This window comes from Cololabis saira, chromosome 24 (genome assembly GCF_033807715.1).
Source record: "Cololabis saira isolate AMF1-May2022 chromosome 24, fColSai1.1, whole genome shotgun sequence".
Classification (NCBI taxonomy): Eukaryota; Metazoa; Chordata; class Actinopteri; order Beloniformes; family Belonidae; genus Cololabis; species Cololabis saira.
Genome location: NC_084610.1, coordinates 5745533 through 5763209, shown reverse-complemented (window position 1 = coordinate 5763209; position 17677 = coordinate 5745533). Strand labels below are relative to the sequence as shown.

The 17677-nt window shown below is 41.3% G+C and overlaps 2 protein-coding genes across 2 annotated transcripts in view; one reads left to right on the top strand and one right to left on the bottom strand.

Moving 5' to 3' along the window:
- Nucleotides 1-1266: 1266 nt before the first annotated feature.
- LOC133425444 (uncharacterized) lies at nt 1267-3201 on the bottom strand. The gene is made up of 6 exons (XM_061716299.1): nt 3068-3201; nt 2736-2925; nt 2610-2634; nt 2398-2464; nt 2054-2219; nt 1267-1428 (listed from the first exon to the last, which is right to left on the bottom strand). The coding sequence occupies exons 1-6, from the start codon at nt 3171-3173 to the stop codon at nt 1314-1316; spliced, it is 669 nt and encodes a 222-aa protein (XP_061572283.1). The 5' UTR covers nt 3174-3201; the 3' UTR covers nt 1267-1313.
- Nucleotides 3202-13438: 10237 nt separating this feature from the next.
- Nucleotides 13439-17677, top strand: part of klf7a (Kruppel like factor 7a) — a 46943-nt gene continuing 42704 nt past the window's right edge. The window contains exon 1 of the mRNA XM_061715623.1: nt 13439-13754. Within this exon, the coding sequence (XP_061571607.1) occupies nt 13653-13754 (102 nt within the window). The 5' untranslated portion in view covers nt 13439-13652. The remainder of the gene's footprint in view (nt 13755-17677) is intronic.

The window sequence follows — 17677 nt, the reverse complement described above, 5'->3', positions numbered from 1 at the left end:
GCGATTAAACGCAAATCAGGAAAAAGAAGTGAGCAGCTGTTTCTTCCAAACCCACACTCGAAGCCAGTCACAGCAGAACACATCTGCTAACATAAATCCACTCCCTTCTTAAATGGTTCTTTTTACTCTCTTATATGCATATATATGATGGTTAAGTGCCAGGATTGGCACTAACACAACCTTAAATGCTTGTAATTCGTCTGAAATTACCCCTGAATTGTCTGAGTCAGTACATCTAGTTAAAGTGAGCACCAGTTTCTGCCAGCGTACTGCTGCAGATCTTTCATATTTCCAAGACACTGACTGTCAAATCACCTTCCCCTCCTGGATATAACCTTTTGTTAACCTACATTAACAAAGGCCACTTAAACCTTTATCAAACCTACACTGTAAATTTTTTTGTTGTGAACTTACAGTAAATAATTGGATAAGTTTTGCATTACTTTCACAGTAAGGATTACAGCAATATACTGTGAAATATACTCACAGAAATTTACTGTAATTTATATCTGTGAGATTACAATGCATTGTTGTAATAACACAACTGAATACTGTAACTTTACAGCTTCAATGACAAAGCAATTACTGTGATATTACAGTACATTACTGGAGAATTACAACCTTTTGCTGTACATCATTACAACAAGGCCCTGTACTTTTACATTGTGTACTGTGAAAGTAATGTACAAGTTGACAATAATTTACTGTGAATTTACAATGTATACTGTGGAAGTCATGCTAAAATTGTTCAATAATTTACTGTAAAAGTAATGCAGAAGCTTCCATTTACTGTGAATTTACAAACATTGTAAACAAACAACTCTGAGGTAAAGTCAATGTTAGCCCAATGGCATATTTAATAATATTGTACAGCACTACAGAACAATATGTACAATATGAATACAGCAGATGCCAAGAACTTTATTTTCTGCATTTTAAGATGGCTTTTATGACTAGAAAGTTGAATTTCTAGTCATAAAAGCCACCTTAAAATGCAGAAAATGCAGAGAAATTGTGCAAACTTGCAATTCAACTACCTGTCTCACAACTTTAACTTTAACTAGCTGTGTCACAAAAACAGTAATGGACAGGATGGACATGAGGCCTTCATGGCAAGATAAGAGAGGAAGGGAGAGCGATGAAGGGATGTCGTAAAGGAGTCAGGCACTCTTCTCAGTCTCAAACATTATAATGAGTCCACACGCAACAGCATTGTGTAAAAATCTTGTAGTGCAAAGTTGTCTTTAAAAAAAATGACATAAAGAACGAGGCTACTCAAAACTGAGCCTGAAAACTACTGCTGCAAAAAAATACTATGATGCCCACTCAAAGTCAACAAGTTTCCTCCAAAGGGTGCTCACATGAGGGTTCATTGTTGTCCGCTTCTTGGTCTTTGAGCCTCTTTCAGGATTGATGCCCAGGAAGCACCTGTTAATAAGCAAAGATAGTTTCAGTTTTAAAACAGACTTACAATATGTATTGCAGGCAACATTTATCAAGGTGTTCACCTGTGCCTTTTCCCACATCAAACCCTGGTAGATTTATAATCCAAACTTGTTAGACCTTCCTGTCACCATAATTAGTTGTAGCCAAGTGGTTGATGAGAGGCCATATCAACGTGCGCCGCCACTGAAATGCGTCTTCACGCAATTGACCAGTTAGTAAATTAAACTAAACCCTGTTCAAAGTATGACAAATACATCCTTGTCAATTAAGGGTCTGAGAGGATTTTGTTCTGCTTTTAAAGAAAATTTCCTCTACTTCATTCAATACATTCACATTTTGCAATAGACGTTTCGAAATCACATAGCCTGCCCCAAAACAGAATAAACAGCTGTGATTGGACCAGCAGGTATTTGTCAGCATAACGTGTAGATACCCATACTGATCTGCAGAGCGAAACTGAATATGAGTTTGCGAGATCAGGATAGTCTCACCAGGCTAGCCTCAGGTACCTCGTTTGTCAGCATATTAGACCTCAAGACAATCATTAAGTTGGAAGCCTGTACTATAATGTGAATTAGAAGATTAAAATGTGATCTTTATAAAATACCTTTGAATGAACTCCAGCGTTGATGATCCAGTGGCAGGATACTCAAGGTTGAAGACGTAATAGCTGCTGAAGAAAGCAGCTACTCCGTGCAAAAAGAAAGGGTGTGGGCCCATCACGACATGTCCCTCGATGGATATAAGCCATCCAGAGGGCTTCATCGTGTCACCTGAAATGAACAGATACAACATTATGTGTTATGAGCACTTTGCGATCTGCTTCAGATAAAAAGGGCTATACAAATGTAATTCTTATAATAATTATTATTTATTGTGATCGGGTAGATTTCTAGAATGAAAACAAAATAATTTGTTAGAAATGTCGATACTACATGAAATTAACATTACCTTGAATGATCAAGCAGGGGGTGCTGGGGAGCTCTGAAGTATTGACGTCCACAGAAGTGGCACATGGCTGTAACATAGTAACACACAATGGCATGGATTTAGGATAAAGGATAAATATTGTTCATTGGTCAGAGGTAGCATATCATACAAGGTAAATGTTGATAATGTAATCACTCATTTTGCATTTTAAATATTTGAATAAAAAATCTTACATCAACTTCAAGCATCAAACTCAAACTGGATCATAGCAGGCCAGGACATCATGGATCTTGGGGTTGTCCAGTGTTGCACAGTAATCCAGGATGGTCTGTCCTCGTCGACTAATTTTCTCCTGTAGCTTCTGAAGGACATTGACGTCCGTCAGGAGGCCAAAGTGTGAGAATAGGCATTTCTGAGAGAAGAGAAATGGCCACTCCTGTTTGATCTCAGACATTGCTGCAGCAGGCTCTTTGTTAAGGTATTTCCGCAGGATGATGTATGTCTTTTCCATCATTGGTTCTGCTCTCTCTGCCCCATTCATTCCTTCCTCTGTGTTTACAGACATACAAATGCATTGTTAGTACCCAAGTAACAATTTGGTCTTGTAGCCACCCAACACACACAATGTTCAGATCTTGACCAATTACTAAAGTCTAAACAAAATGACCCAAAAAGACAGTAGATGGCATGCCTGAGTAGATGTTCAGCATATCCCTCTTCATATTCTCCAACGTTGCCTCGGTCTCCCCCTCTGGCAAATCTGCTGGGCCCCACCTGACACACCTAGAAGTGGGCATCACAGGGTAACTAACAACGTTAGTACAACGTTAGTACAACGTTAGTACAACGTACAACGTTGTAACTAAGATATCCGCTGGAAAAATATTTTTTCATTTGAATCACTAAGTCATTAAAGTTAAACAGCTAACTGTTAGCCCGGCTAATCTATGATAACCTTGACTAATTACAAAAATGTGCACACATAACTAGTAATTTTTGTCCTATCATTGGTTTTATAAACTTTACAAACACTACATTTGTCTAAACGGTGATAGTGACATGAAAAATTATACCGAAACTCTCGTCATTACTAACCTTACTACTATAAGCAAATGCTGTAAGAGAACTTTAAACAATTTCGGGCCCTTGGTAACAAAATATGAACTGTGTCATGCAATAAACGTTCATTTGAAAGTAAATATTATTATCATATTAAAATAACATGGGTGTAAGTGCTGCAAACATGCATGCTGCTTACCTTTTCCATTCAGCCCAGAAGAGAAATGTGGGATATGGCGCCTTCAGTTCAAAATAGTAGTTCGGTTAGGTCATGTGACTTCCCAGGGTGCATTTCAACACAATATTTCACTGTAATAATACTGTTTAATGCTGTGAAATCCTTGCATTTTTTTACAGTGTTGCTGTGATATTACAGACCTTGTTGTGATATAACAGCAGGTTTTAGATTGCAGGATTTTACTGTAAAACAAGAGTTAAATACTGTAAAATCCAAGGATACTGTACTTTTTACAGGTATTCATTGGGATATTACAGGGAAACCTAATTACAACAAGTTACTGTGAAATAATACTGTTAATTATTGTGAAATGCTGGTAAATTTTAACAGTGTAGTGTGAACCCTGTCCAGCCAAAGTGGCGACACCTCTGGGCTTTGAGGCGAAGGGATGGACCGCTATGTGGTTAAAAGGTGTACTTTTGGTGTAAAGGTGTATTTATTCTATTTTACAGCAACTTGTACCTACTGCCCTCAAGACCACGTCTTTTCCAGAGACTTTTTTAAGAAGACAATGACTTTGTAATGCATGCACTTTCTACACAGGGTAGGGCTGGGCGATATGGACCAAAAGTCATATCTCGATATTTTCTAGCTGAATGGCGATACTCGATATATATCGATATTTTTTCTGTGCCATAATTGGGGTTTCCATTATAGCATAGCATCTCTGTTAGCTTCATTTTTTTCTGAGGCAAACCCTTAAAAAAACAGTCAGTTTTAATACAAAGCCTTGTGCCAAATGTCACACAGGTACCTTTGTTAACAGAGGTCTGCACAATATCAAAATGTATACAACAAATGAAATAAAAATAAACTGCCTGCATATATAGAATAAAAATGCTTCTAGAATAAAATAAAACAAATATCCCTTTCCTGCATAACAATTAAATTAAAATACACTGTGCAATTAATACAATGTAGACAGTAACAGGCAGACTTTTCCACTGAGGTTGACAGTTGTGCAAATAACAAAACATTTGTGCAAATCTCAAATAAAACATTCAAGTCAATTTGTCACAAAATAAGCTATATCAAAATCATACATTTTATTTATTTTTTTTAAATCGATATAAACGATATTGTCTCGTACCATATCGCGTTTGAAAATATATCGATATATATTAAAATCTCGATATATCGCCCAGCCCTAACACAGGGAAAGAAACTGGGATGGGTTATCTTCAGTCTTGACTTCCCCCAAACGGAGAATCTGTGGAGAAATATGAAACACAAAACAATAAGACATGAGCAAAGCCGTTCGGTTGGACTCCTTAAGACAGGCTTTAAGAGGAGAATGGTGCACAATAACAACAGAGAAGCTTCATCCCTTGGTGTCTTCTGTGTTGTGAAAAAAATGGCAATATTGAAATGGAAGATTTTTATTTGTCACAACTTGTTTGGGGAAAGTGTTGCAGGTTGTATACGGAGCAATACAACGGGGTAAGTCTATAAGTGAGGGTTCATTTACGGCCCTTCCTGTCTGGCTTTCTCTCCAGTTGTTTCACCTGCTCAGATGTCGATAAACTGTCCTGCGTTTCCTGCGTTTCCTGCTGCTCCATCGCCACTCTGCCACTCCAGTTTCTCCTCAGCTCGTGTGATTCCCTTCGTACTTCCTCTGGGTGCTTGCTTTACCTCATTAATCCTTCCTTTTGGAGCACTTTTAGTTGAGTTATTACGTTTAAATAAAGGATTTAGTTTTATTGTTCCTGCTTGTGCACATTTTGACATAATCACAATCACGGTATGTTTTTTTTTTCTATTACTATTATTAATAGTATTAGCATTTCCCATCCCATCCTAACTACCTCTAAATTTATATAAAACTGCAAGAAATACTAACTATTGGTGAAAATGAGCTCTGAAAAAGCAAAGAGGCTGGATTCTCCTCATCCCACCTTATCGTTTTGTGTGTCATGAGCTAAAAACTATGTGAATTTGGCCACTAATTGGACCCCTGACAACAGCCATTGTCCTTTGGCATAACGTGACAAGCTCTTATGAAACGTTCCTTTCAGTGGCCCTCAGATGAAGCTCTGGCCAGACGGAGACGGAGCTAAATGGAGCAGCGAATCATAACCCACATTTCCAACTGCCACTGATGTGCCGTTACCTAACAGGCGGGAGGAAAGATAGCGGGTGAGAGGGAAAGCGCCTGTGTGAAAACTGACAGGGATTACGGCCTATTTGTTTCACTTTCTCACCACTCCCATCCTTCCTGCTTTGCGGTGGTGTGCATGCAAATGGGTATTTCCTTCTCCCACTCATCGCCGCCTAATTGGCACTTAACAGCTGCCCCTCATGGCCTCGTCACTAGCTTGCTTTTTTCCTGGCGTAGGAAGCAGCAGTGTCGCATCAAACATCACCCAGAGGCCACTTTTGCCTGCCCTCTGTGCTCACGTTGCCCCCCTGTTCCACATCTCTACTCCTTCCTCTCACAGCTATCTGGTGCAGGAAGGAGTCTGCACCCCAGACAGCCCCGAGCGCTCATTATCGCTCTTCTCAGTTGGCCTGTCGCTCTGAAATCCACCCCTCTTCCCCTCCTGCAACTCATCACCGATCTGCACCTTCTCCCTTTTTCCCCCCGTGGAGCGTGAGGAAGATGTCTGGATATTGAAGATGCTTCTGCATCCAGGCTCTGAGCCAAAAGAGACATACATATGCCAAACATATGGCCACGTTTTCAAAATCTTATCTTTACTTAACCAGGTCCATCAATCACTGGGAAAATTTCCTTTTCTTGTGCCGATCGCCGAGCAAAAAGGCACGTTCAAGGGCGGGCATTCTGGGAAATAATTGTGTGGTTTTATTCCCTCAAAGCATGAAAGTTATCATAATATTACACTGAGGCAATTTCAGCTGCGGGAAAAAAACTGCAGATTTGTGTAAATGTTATGTTCAAACACATCAGGACGCGGGTGTCATATTACAGCAAATGAGGGAAAAACACAGACACTCAGGGATCCTCGGATGCAGGAGACTAATATGGCTACAGAGGCCAGCTGGGAAGTGTGTCCCTGCAAAAATGAGGTGCCGTTTTACATGCAAATCAACTCGTTCCAAGAAATTTGGTGATGGAGAAACAAGCAAAAACATCCTACGGTAAACTGGGGAAATAATGCCGGCCCTTTCGCTTTTTAGCGCTAACCTTGTTTTTGTGGCATTTCAAGCAGCACAGATGCCGACTCAGCCGCGATGCTCAGTGGAGGCTTCCAGAAAAAGGTTTGGAAAGTCACAGTAAAGTGAATTTTACAATAAAACAGCATTATGAAGTTTTAACCCCAGCAATGTCAGCTAACCATATTAGCATTCCCACATGGGGGACGGCTGTGAGTTGGAATAGAAATGGGTTGGTTCAGTGAGCACAGGGAGTAGAGGTCCCATTCGTCTTGTCCTGTTTAAATACACTGGTTAACTCCTGCCAACAGGGAAGCCATTCAGCAAAAGGCCAAGGGCATCTGTCATGTGTTCAGCACATTGATATCGTCCCTTTCCGTCTCCTTCTTCCCCCTCTTTTCCTCTCTTTTCCTTCCGTCACTTCCCCACTCCGTTAATCGCCACTTCTCACCGTAACTCTGCTGCTCTTCCCCCCGCTGTTGCTTCCTCTGCCTCTCTCCTGGTGCCTTCTCCTCCTCTTTTGATGAAAGGAGTGAATATGCAGGGAGCTGACATGATTAGCAGCCTCATATCCCCATGATGGATGGTGCCTGCTCCATTATTAATATAGTAAAAGCACCAACTGCCAGGTAAGAGCAATGTCAGCATCCACAATATAACGCCGTGTGCCCACGGATAATGGTGAGCACTTATTTTTTATCTATGATATGCACGGGCTTCGGAGGCAGAAGAGGAACCCGGAGAGGGGTACACAGCATTAGCAGGAAGCTTTCAGTGCTGCTAATTCCCACCGGTGCTGGGGCCGATCGCTGTGAGACAAATAAATTCAATAATTTTTCATGTTTCTCAAGCTTCATTTCAAAAAAATGAAAAGGGAATATTAATTCAATTTTTTTCACTATTATTTTTAAAGGCTCGTGGCAGTCTTAATAAAGTTTAACATGGTGTTGACACATGTTGCAGACAAATTTGTCTCACTTTCATTTCATGAAGACCATTAAAACTGAAGGCAGTTATACACCTGCATGCCTTCAATATACAGTACGACAGACTGATCCAAAGTATGACACGAAGTCATTTAGGATTTATCTTTCACGTTCTAAAATATTTTGGGGGGTTTTATCACTAAAAATGATCTTCAAGCTCAGTTTTAACCCTGATTAGTCCAGCGGCTGTCATGTGTTTTTGTATCCGCTAATTAGCTCATTTAAAGGGAGAAAAGTCTCCAGTGTGTTGTTGGTTATCGGTGCAAATCAGAGCGGTTTCATGTTCTTGTGACTGGAGCTGCAAATATTACTAAAAAGTGAAGTGAGTGTGACTGAAACCAAACCTCCCAGCATGTAGTTGAAGAGGACACCTAACCCTGATGGTAGATAAAGAGGTGAAGAAAACATCCAGAGGACGTCAAGTTGAACTCCAAGGTCCAAGTGTATCTTATTTTGCCTTTTGAACAACAGTTTCAGAGAAAAGAAACGATTCGGTGCTGCTTTGCTGCAGTCAGCACAGGCAACTTTGGATCAGGACATAATGAAGTCTCAAGGCTACCGAGGCACCGTGGTGTGAAACATGCTGCTCGTAATCAGGAAGCTCAGTTTGTGCATAGTCAGAAATGTCCCCCCTTCAAAAGGGACATTTGTGAAACCCCTCCCCTCGACGGTGTCTCAAAAGCATCCCGACCCGGGGCCAAACCCAGAGGTGTCAAGTAATGAAGTAATAAAATACTTCGTTACCTTACTTAAGTAGAAATTTGGGTTATCTATACTTCACTGGAGTAATTATTTTTCAGACGACTTTTTACTTTTACTCCTTACATTTTCACGCAATTATCTGTACTTTTTACTCCTTACATTTTAAAAACAGCCTTGTTACTCTATTTCATTTCGGCCTTTAAAAAAAAACTATCCAGTTAAATTGCTCCATCCGGATAGAGTGAATTTGGTTGTGGTTGTTTCAGATGTTCTTGTCCAGTTTTGTTCTTACATCCGTTCCCTCAGATTCCTGCAACTAAACTTGGATGTACATTCCAATAAAGGTTAGGATAAATGATAACATGCCTCTGAAGTTTGACTTTTTGCACCATTACAATACTTATAGGCAACTAGTCATCATATCTCCTGCTCTCTGAAACACATGTTAATGCTCAATAGTACACATATATGGTTCTTTAATATATTTGCATTATATCAAGATGCATTCAATTTCAATTGCTTTTGTCCTTAATGGCTTTTTTCCCCCTTACATTACTTTTACTTTTATACTTTAAGTAGTTTTGAAACCAGTACTTTTATACTTCTACGTGAGTAATGAATGTGAATACTTTTGACACCTCTGGCCAAACCAACTCAACTGGTCCTGTACAACACGCAGGAGAGGTGGCTCTACTCTAAGCCCATCCGGGGTGAGGATGACTTAACCCTTCTCTCAGCGTTGGTCCGAGCACCCTTCAAAGGAAGTTCTTTTCAGCACCTTGTTTCATTGATCCCATTCTTTACGTCGCTCAGCGCAGGTCATGACCTGACGTAAGAGTTGGAATGTCAATCGACTGGCAAATCAACTTCTTCATCTGTTGACCAAGTCCTCGTTTCCACCAGGAACGATGAGTACAGTGTCCACCCCCCCACAACCTGTCGTGGTTGTCCATCCTCCGCTCATCCTGGCTGCAAATCACCCCAGTCCCTAACTGAGGATGCTACTGCATAAACTTCACTCCCATAATCAGTACTGGAGTTGGGGGGGATGAGGGGGATGGCATCCCCCCCTGAAATAAAAACGGTCAAAATCATCCCCCCTGTAAAACTGCCATCCCCCCTTTCCATCCCTTATGTCATTTCATCAATGAATGTGGTTCTACTGCTATTTCAACATTTAATAACACCAGAAATATAACTTATTTGACAATTCCCATCTGTTTCAAGTAAATCTGCCAGTGGGACACGATTTATCTTCTTATTACAAGAAAAATAATCCACTGGCAGATTTTTCTACTTATTTCAAGTGAAAATCTACTTGAAACAGGTGAAAATTGTTGTTTTTTCCAGTGATGAGTCTTGTTTTAAGTGTAATGAGATTTTGTTACTAAAATGAGACATTTTAACTAGAAATAAGACAAATCTTGTTAAGATTTTGAGTTTTTGCAGTGATCCATTTTACTTATCCTGTGAAGGACAGAGTCATATTGATAAGTTCAGAAAAGTGTTTTTTATTGTTGTGTTTTGATGTATTTGATGTAAGCCCAGTGGATATTTAAAGCTTACAGAAGGCTGCATTTAACTGCTGCTATGTCATTCCTGCAGTATTTCTGCAGGTGTTTTGGTCACTGCTATTATTTGTAATATATTATATTATTTGTAATCAGCACAAATTATCTGTCCCCATATGATAAAATCCACCATTCCCCTTGATTTTTTTTTTTTTACAACTCAAGTACTGCCCATAATACCTCCAAACAGTTAGTCATTTGGAAAGATAAAGGAAAAAGTAATGCTACTTCCTTTAAACATGATGCTGTTGTCTTGAGTGTTTTCTGGACATGTTTGGTGGCCCAGTGATCAAATTTAGAAACACCAATGAAGTTAGCTCCCTTTGTTAAATTTTTAACTTTGTTTATCCACGATGTTTGCACGAAAATATGTGCAAATGCCGATCGCAAAAAGAATGCAGACAAATAAAACAGCATATCCCACCGCTAGCCGTTCAGACTCACAACTTTCCAAAATCAGAATAGCATTGCTTCACTTCAGTTCAGCTTAATGTTATTAATATAGCATCTATTATGATACAAATTGTCTCCAGGCACTTGTTAGAGACCCAGAACTTGATCCAAATATTAAAAGAAACTTTTTAGTGAGGGAGGCCAACACAGGAGAGATGTGGTCTCTCGTTGATTCCTGTCCTGCTGCATGTTGGATCAGCTGGAGGATATTCATAGAATTACTTGGACTTCCTGTGAATGATAATTTACAGTAATCTAGAAGATACAAACACATGGACTTCAAGTTCAGTCTGCTAGAAAATCCAGTGTCAGATTGGGACTTTGTCACAAAATTCAAATTGCCAACTGAAATGATGAAGAAATACATTTGCAGAACTCTATTACTTTCTGCTTATACTGGTTATTGGTTTGTAGGTCTTTGGGGAACTGGAAGATGTTTGTAGAGCTTATATTGCATAAAAGTACAACACCACCTTGTTCATCATTTTGTTACAAAGACGTCTAAGGGTGAGAAGTCACTTTGAATCAGTGATGAAACACGGAAATTATGCCACGTCCACTTTAACTATGTTGGAAATACAGATTTTCTGAGGATCAAACCAAAGCAACTCCATTATTTCATAGGCTGTCAAATCTTATGGGAAGGGTGCACACCATGACACTTTCCATCACCGTTTTGGGTGTGTATGAACGACTCTGCCGTTCAATATCTGAACGACTGCTGCATCTATTAATAATACATATATCACATCTGAACTTTTATGTTATATCTCAGGATGCCAAATCCAGAAGTGAGATGACAAGGAACATATGGACCAGGAATACCTGCTAGAAAGTGAGACTTTTCCAGAATTATGTCACTTGGTGAGATTTATCAGCCTCCACATTTGAGTCCAAAGTGCTCAGAATCCACACAACCACAGCTTAGACAAATCTGGAAACAATTACTCTCCACTTAACTCCACTTAGCTTTATTTATTTTCAAACATCAGCCTCACTTTTGATACACACGGCCGAGTGTGCTGACATTTAGCTGCAATCGATCAGCTTCAGCCGTCTACCTGCAATGCCTCTCTCCTTTGTTCCTGTCACGACTACTACATCTACTCACCGCGTGTCACACGGATGTAATTATATCTCCTTTTTTTGGGGGCACTTAACTGATGCTGAAAGCTGTTCTTAGAGGGATGACACACTCTCTTTGCTCCTGAAAGCAGCTCAAAGAATAGTAGAATAGTTGGAAAGGAAATGTATTTGAGAGATTACATGCCCATAATCTTAATTAATATGCCCTCTAGGTGGCAGAGCCCAAAACTGGCAAAGAAGGTGCTTCTCAGCAAATGAATTAAACCATAAACTGCTTTAATCAGTAAAATATGAATGCATTTTGACACCATTTAACCTTTTTTTTATAGGGTTTTAAGACATTTTCACAACCCACAGTAACTGCAAAGCTGCAGGACGCCTGTTTCTTTTCTGATTTGAACAAAAATAGTTGGCACATGAACAAATACCAGCCACTCTATGTCAAAGAAATGGTTCTGTCAAATGGGATAATCATCATCATTGAATAAAAACAATGTTTCAGTTGGTTAAGCAGTGAAAAAAACACATTTCTGCTGCCTGTTCTGCAATCCAAGGACCCCCATAACCTCTGCATTAAAGCAGAGTTTATCTGCTAAATATTTTACACTTCAGTCATCCGTGCAGAGTTCTCCTAAACAGGACAAGGCGTGCTCGGCTGTTGTTTTCTGCAGAGCACATGATGCTGCATTCATGTGTCCATCATGTGTTTGTCTCCTTCAGTCACACCTTTTACACATTATCGCTGAGCAAAATTCAGAACAGGGTGCACGATTACGTGCAGCCAAGAGGACAGAGGATGGATATGATCAGATGGAGAGGAAAAAGATGAGAAACAGAAGGAGGTACAGGGAGGCTGGAGACAGCAAGGAGGGGGGAAGAAAAAAGCAGAGAAATAGGAGGAAGTCGGAGGAAGCAGCAAGCAGCGGAGTGAGTTGTGTCAAATGGATAAATGTCAGTCGGAGCTTCATCGTCTGTCTGAGCTGAGCTCTCCTTCCCAAAATGCCATGTGTAAATCGCGTCGCCAGGGCCTTCAGCCAGCCTCCCCAAGCACTGTAATGAGATTACAAACCTCTACAATACTCCCAGTCTGTGTGTGTGAGCAGCATGAGGCGGAATACTATCCAGTCTTGTGTGGAAAAGACACAATTTCGGTGGCTTACACGAGGAGAGAGAATAACCGGCATTGCTCACACCAGCAAACACATCAAATCGGGGAAGATTTGGGCACTTATCTGTCATTCTACACACGCAGTGGACCTCTTCACCTCTTACTCGGAGCACATGAGCTGCGTGATATTTGATTTGCCCCCAATGTGAGTCTGTAAAATCAGGCTTTTCTCTGTCACATGAAGCAAAAAACAGCACTTTTAACCTCAACTAACTCGCATGGCAGTCTCAAAAGACCCCAACCTTTCCCCAAGGTTAGTCTATACGCTCATTAAAGCTCAGTCCCCATAGGAATCTCCCCTCCACGTGTTTTACAGGAATACACATGATTTTCTTTTTACAGGAATGTTTGTACACATGATGTTTACACCATGGCTTCTCTCCTCAGACTAGCCTCTCAGTCCTTCTTCCAAATCTATATACCCATCCATAAATAGCTCACCTATCGAGCTCATATTCTAGGTGATTGACGTGTCGGCGGAGCCAATCAGCGGCGCGGGATCAGCCCTCAGCCCGCCTCTCCACGCGCCGCCGCGGCTCTAATAACCCTCCACCGCCCATTGGCCTTAAATGGACAAGCAAATGGGAGTTGATTGACACGTCTAGCCACGCCTCTTCGTTTTACAAAGCCCCTCCCCTCGATTGGTTCCCTATCAGTGGCTGTTTTGGCACCGCGGATACGCATGGAGCCGCCGCCGCCTCCAGTCTCAGTTACGCACCGGTTATGCGCGCAGGTACCCGGAGCCCAGTAGACACGCTTTCCGCCGCTGCGCCGCGCTATTAACCAACCTTTTTAAAGGACTAATATGAAAGAAGTGGATGTAGAGGTCTGACAGAGCCAAGAAAAGGAGGCACATTTGTTGTGGATCGTTCCTGTTTTTTCCATCCCCGAGCGTCAGCATGGATGTCTTGGCGAACCACAGCATCTTTCAGGAACTTCAGCTGGTGCACGACACCGGCTACTTCTCTGCCATGCCGTCGCTGGAGGAGAACTGGCAGCAGGTACGTGCCAACTTTCAAATCCGGGATTGCGGGCGTCAACTTTTTTCAAGAGTGGGCATACAATTTAAGAATAAATTAAAAAGGCTTACTGTCTCCTCTGAGTAAAAGCGCAGCGGCGCGTAATAAAGCTGTCAAACGCATCCATAAAAATGAAGATCCGCATCCCGTAATGGGGGCTGAATTGATCGTGAATAATACATATGCATCCCTCAGATTACTGAGTTGTGAACCCCCCCTTTGCAGTGAGAAGTGCCCTCTTTTATTCATAATAGATATAGTGTCACGTCTGCCTTTGTGCCATCTTTAAATGCCCTGGAAAAAAATGTACGAGGGCGGCGCAAGAGGGCAAGAGCCGTCATGTGCGTGCTGCTTCTTACAATTTATTTTTTGCTCTAATTTACACTCTTTCTTAATGTAAGTTGGGGATATATGGGCGCTTAAGGAGAAGTATAAGGCATGGAGCTCCAGAGAGCGCATGGTGCACGGCACCTCCACTTCATTAGATATTCATCAAACGCTTCTCTTTTATCCTGATATCAGCCCACGCAAGGTATATTTAATTACACGTGCTGTGTGCATTTGGACCAGTAAGGACCTTTAACTATTTAAAAGAAATGCTGGTTTTTGACGTTTTGGAGTCTATGAAATAATATTTGGTGGTTCAATGAGTCAAATCTTTGTTTTACAGCAATATTTACTGATTTATCCAACTATCCTTTCAGTTTTTCCCTCACCTGTCAGACACAGCAAGCAGTTCTTCTCCTTAACAACCTCCCTCCTTTTCTTTTTTTCCCCCAAATCCCTAAGTTAATACCAGAGTCACCTGCATTGCTGCTGGAGATGCTGCTTGCAATGCCAAACTGTAAAAAAGAAAGAAAGAAAAGAGTTTTTTAAAATCATTGCATGGAAATTTGATTCCAGTATTGTTCATGAAATATGAGCTTGACCCCCGCCCCCCCGGAGGAGGATGGAGGAGTGGGGGGGAGATGGAGATGGGGAGAGAGAAGCCGGTGCGTGACCGCGGATCTCGCCGGGGCCGAGCAGCCTAATTGGCATCCTACTGTTCGCCACCGACGCATCTTTTCATAACAAGTCTCCAACTCCCTGCCTTCGCTGTCATTTTGAAATTGCACGGGCCTACGTGCACCATATGCGGCGCGCGTCTCTCTCCTGCTTCTCACCCACAGCCCGCATATCAAAATCAATACCTAATGCAAATGGAAGAGGGAGACAGCTGCGTGTGTAGGCTGGGAAATCTCTTATCTGCAGAGAGGAGGAAAATGCCATGCTTTCTCTCACTGAAAGGACTGGTTGCTGCCCGTTCTTCCCATTAAAACTTCCACCTGGAATTAAAAGACAAACAAAACACTGACTCTCCCCTTCTTTAGCAGTTTGCATCCATCTTCTGATGTTATATGAAAGAGTTACATTCAGTTTTTATAGAGACTATTTTTTATTTATAGATACACCTGTCAGGGAAGCTCAGTTTGCTGGCATGTCTTGTCCACCTTTACCCTCGGCATGTGTCAAAAGCATTGATTTCCTATTGCCATTCTTGCATGAAGATTTTTTTTTCCCTCACCAAGAATCCTGAGTTGAAAATAGAACAATAGTGACTGAAGTTTGCAAAAAACACAAACTCTTACCATCAGTTTTCTAAACAAATTTCACATTATTGTTAAATGAGCTGGCTGAACATTGGCAATCAGTGTATTTAAGACCAAAATATAGTTTTATTTCCATAATCCTAACCAAGCACTTGTTAAAATGTTGTTGTTGATGACAAAACTGCAATATATGGGACGAAAAGCAGATGATTTACAGTTTGTTGGCTCTCCTTCAAAGCTTAGTATTGTGAATCATTGTGTGTATTGTGTGTTTTAGGTCAAACCATGATCCTCTCCTAGTTTTTCCCAAACAGTCACAGTCCCTAAACCTAACCAAAAGTGAACAGCAAGTTAAAGGTTAATGGAAAATATAACAAATAAACGACAGTCCCACCACTTCATCATCTGATACCACTCCAGCCTCTTCATGCTAACTCTTTAAAAGATCATTGCTATTGGTGTTACATTTTATTAAATGTATTTTTTTCTCTGTGTTTGCTGGATGTAAAGAGTGTGACGCCACCTGCAGTAGCAAATCTGCAAAATGTGGGATGAAAACCAGATGAATAACAATCACTATTCATAGTTGTAAATCACTGTATTTAAAGCCCAACCATTATATCACTGCCTAATGCTAAACAACTAGTCTTGGAGCCTAAAAGTAACAAAAATTGAACAGGAAGTTAAAAGTAAGAAAAAAAAGTTCCACCACTTCAGTTTTGAACCTAGGGACTCTTCAAAACCACTTGATTGTCACTCCTTTGTCAGATGCTGTGTTGGTGTGTTACTGGATACACCAAGTTTGATGCCAACTGCAATGACAAAACTACAATATTTAGATGGAAAACGAGCCGATTAACAGAATTTTGAATCACTTTTTCCAGTTTTTCCTTCTTTAAAGCTTAACATCTTCAATCGGCGTATTTCAGATCCAACCATTGTCCTTTCTTAATCATAACCAATTAGTTCCTAACCCTAACCAAAAATGTACGCCAAGTTAAAAGTGTCAATTAAACTAAATGCAGAGCTAAAGTCTTTACATTGCACTCTTGCCTCCTCGCTATTGTCTTGCGTTGTGCATTTCTACATTCAAGCATGATGCCACTTTATTAACAAAACTGCAACATTTGGGCTGAAAACCATTAAGAGAGTTTTGAAACAGTCTTCCCTCTTTCTAGAGCCGCCCTCAAAGAATTCAGTCTCGGTCCCACCATGAATCACTGTGGAGTAAATATTTTAGAAGTTTTTTTTTAAATGTTTTTCATTGGAAAAACAGCCCTTATTATGGCTAAGAAGATCACAGTGCATGCTTGTGAGTACAAGGATTATGAGTGGCCCCACACTTTGAAACCCCCTCTCCCCATGCAGCACAGAGACATTCTTGGCAAGGCAGCCCTTGTGCTCATTCTAGCGGGATGAAGACGCCACAAGCCCCCGTCTGAATGCAGGAATTATCAGCCTTAAAAGCCCCGTCTCCTGCCGTCCCCTCTGTATTCTCAGCACAATTTAGAATTTGATGCTTTTATGGCATCTGATGGTGAGATAGGGGGCCGTTGTGGTCGGCCCCTAAATGGGTCCCTGAGACGGGATGGCAAGAATGATGACTGTGTCCCCTGTTGGTGTCTGTGAGGCATGATTCAGCCGGCTACAGGGGGGGGCGGGGAGCAGAGGAGAAGAAAAGTATTTAGCAGGTCTGCAGATGGTACATTTGAGGCTGCTATGTGTTCCATTATTGAACTTAACAGTGCCAAACTGAACCGCGCCGTCTCTCTTCCAAATCCCAGGACAGTCGGTTGTTCAGAGTTGGAACAAACAGCAGTGCTGAGCTGGATTTGGAACAAGCAGAGCTGGTCAGATCTGACTTGTTATGTGTGGAACCCAGTCTCCCTCAAAGCAAAAAATATACAAATAAATAAATCAAAAAAAAAAGAGCGCGTGTTATTTTTGAGTCTTTGGACCAACAAATGGGTTGCTGTTATCTCGGCTGCGATTTCCAAAGCTTGTTATCCTCAGCTCAGATAAAGCCCCAGTTAGATGCTCGATCAGCATCTTCACATCTAGACGCCGGCGTTTAAAGCACTTCTGAACTGAATTTCAGGCTGATGCGAGGGATTTTTCATGCGCCTTCAGGCACTGGTGATGGCACGGCCTCTTCTCCGGCACTTGACCCTGACGGGCAGCATGTAACCGGACACCGCCCGCGGTTGTCCGTCATTGACCTCGGGAAACGCTCCCCCCGACACATATATCATCCCTCAGGGGTTCGCCGCGCACAAACCAGTGCCTGATGCTGATCCTAGCAAACTGACTGCGGCT

Coding starts and splice junctions, on each gene's coding strand:
- LOC133425444 (XM_061716299.1), bottom strand. CDS start 3,173: ATGCCCACTTCTAGGTGTGTCAGGTGGGGCCCAGCAGATTTGCCAGAG. Junction 2,465..2,609: donor GTTTGATGCTTGAAGTTGAT/GTAAGATTTTTT, acceptor ACTATGTTACAG/CCATGTGCCACTTCTGTGGA. Junction 2,220..2,397: donor CCCCTGCTTGATCATTCAAG/GTAATGTTAATT, acceptor TGTTCATTTCAG/GTGACACGATGAAGCCCTCT.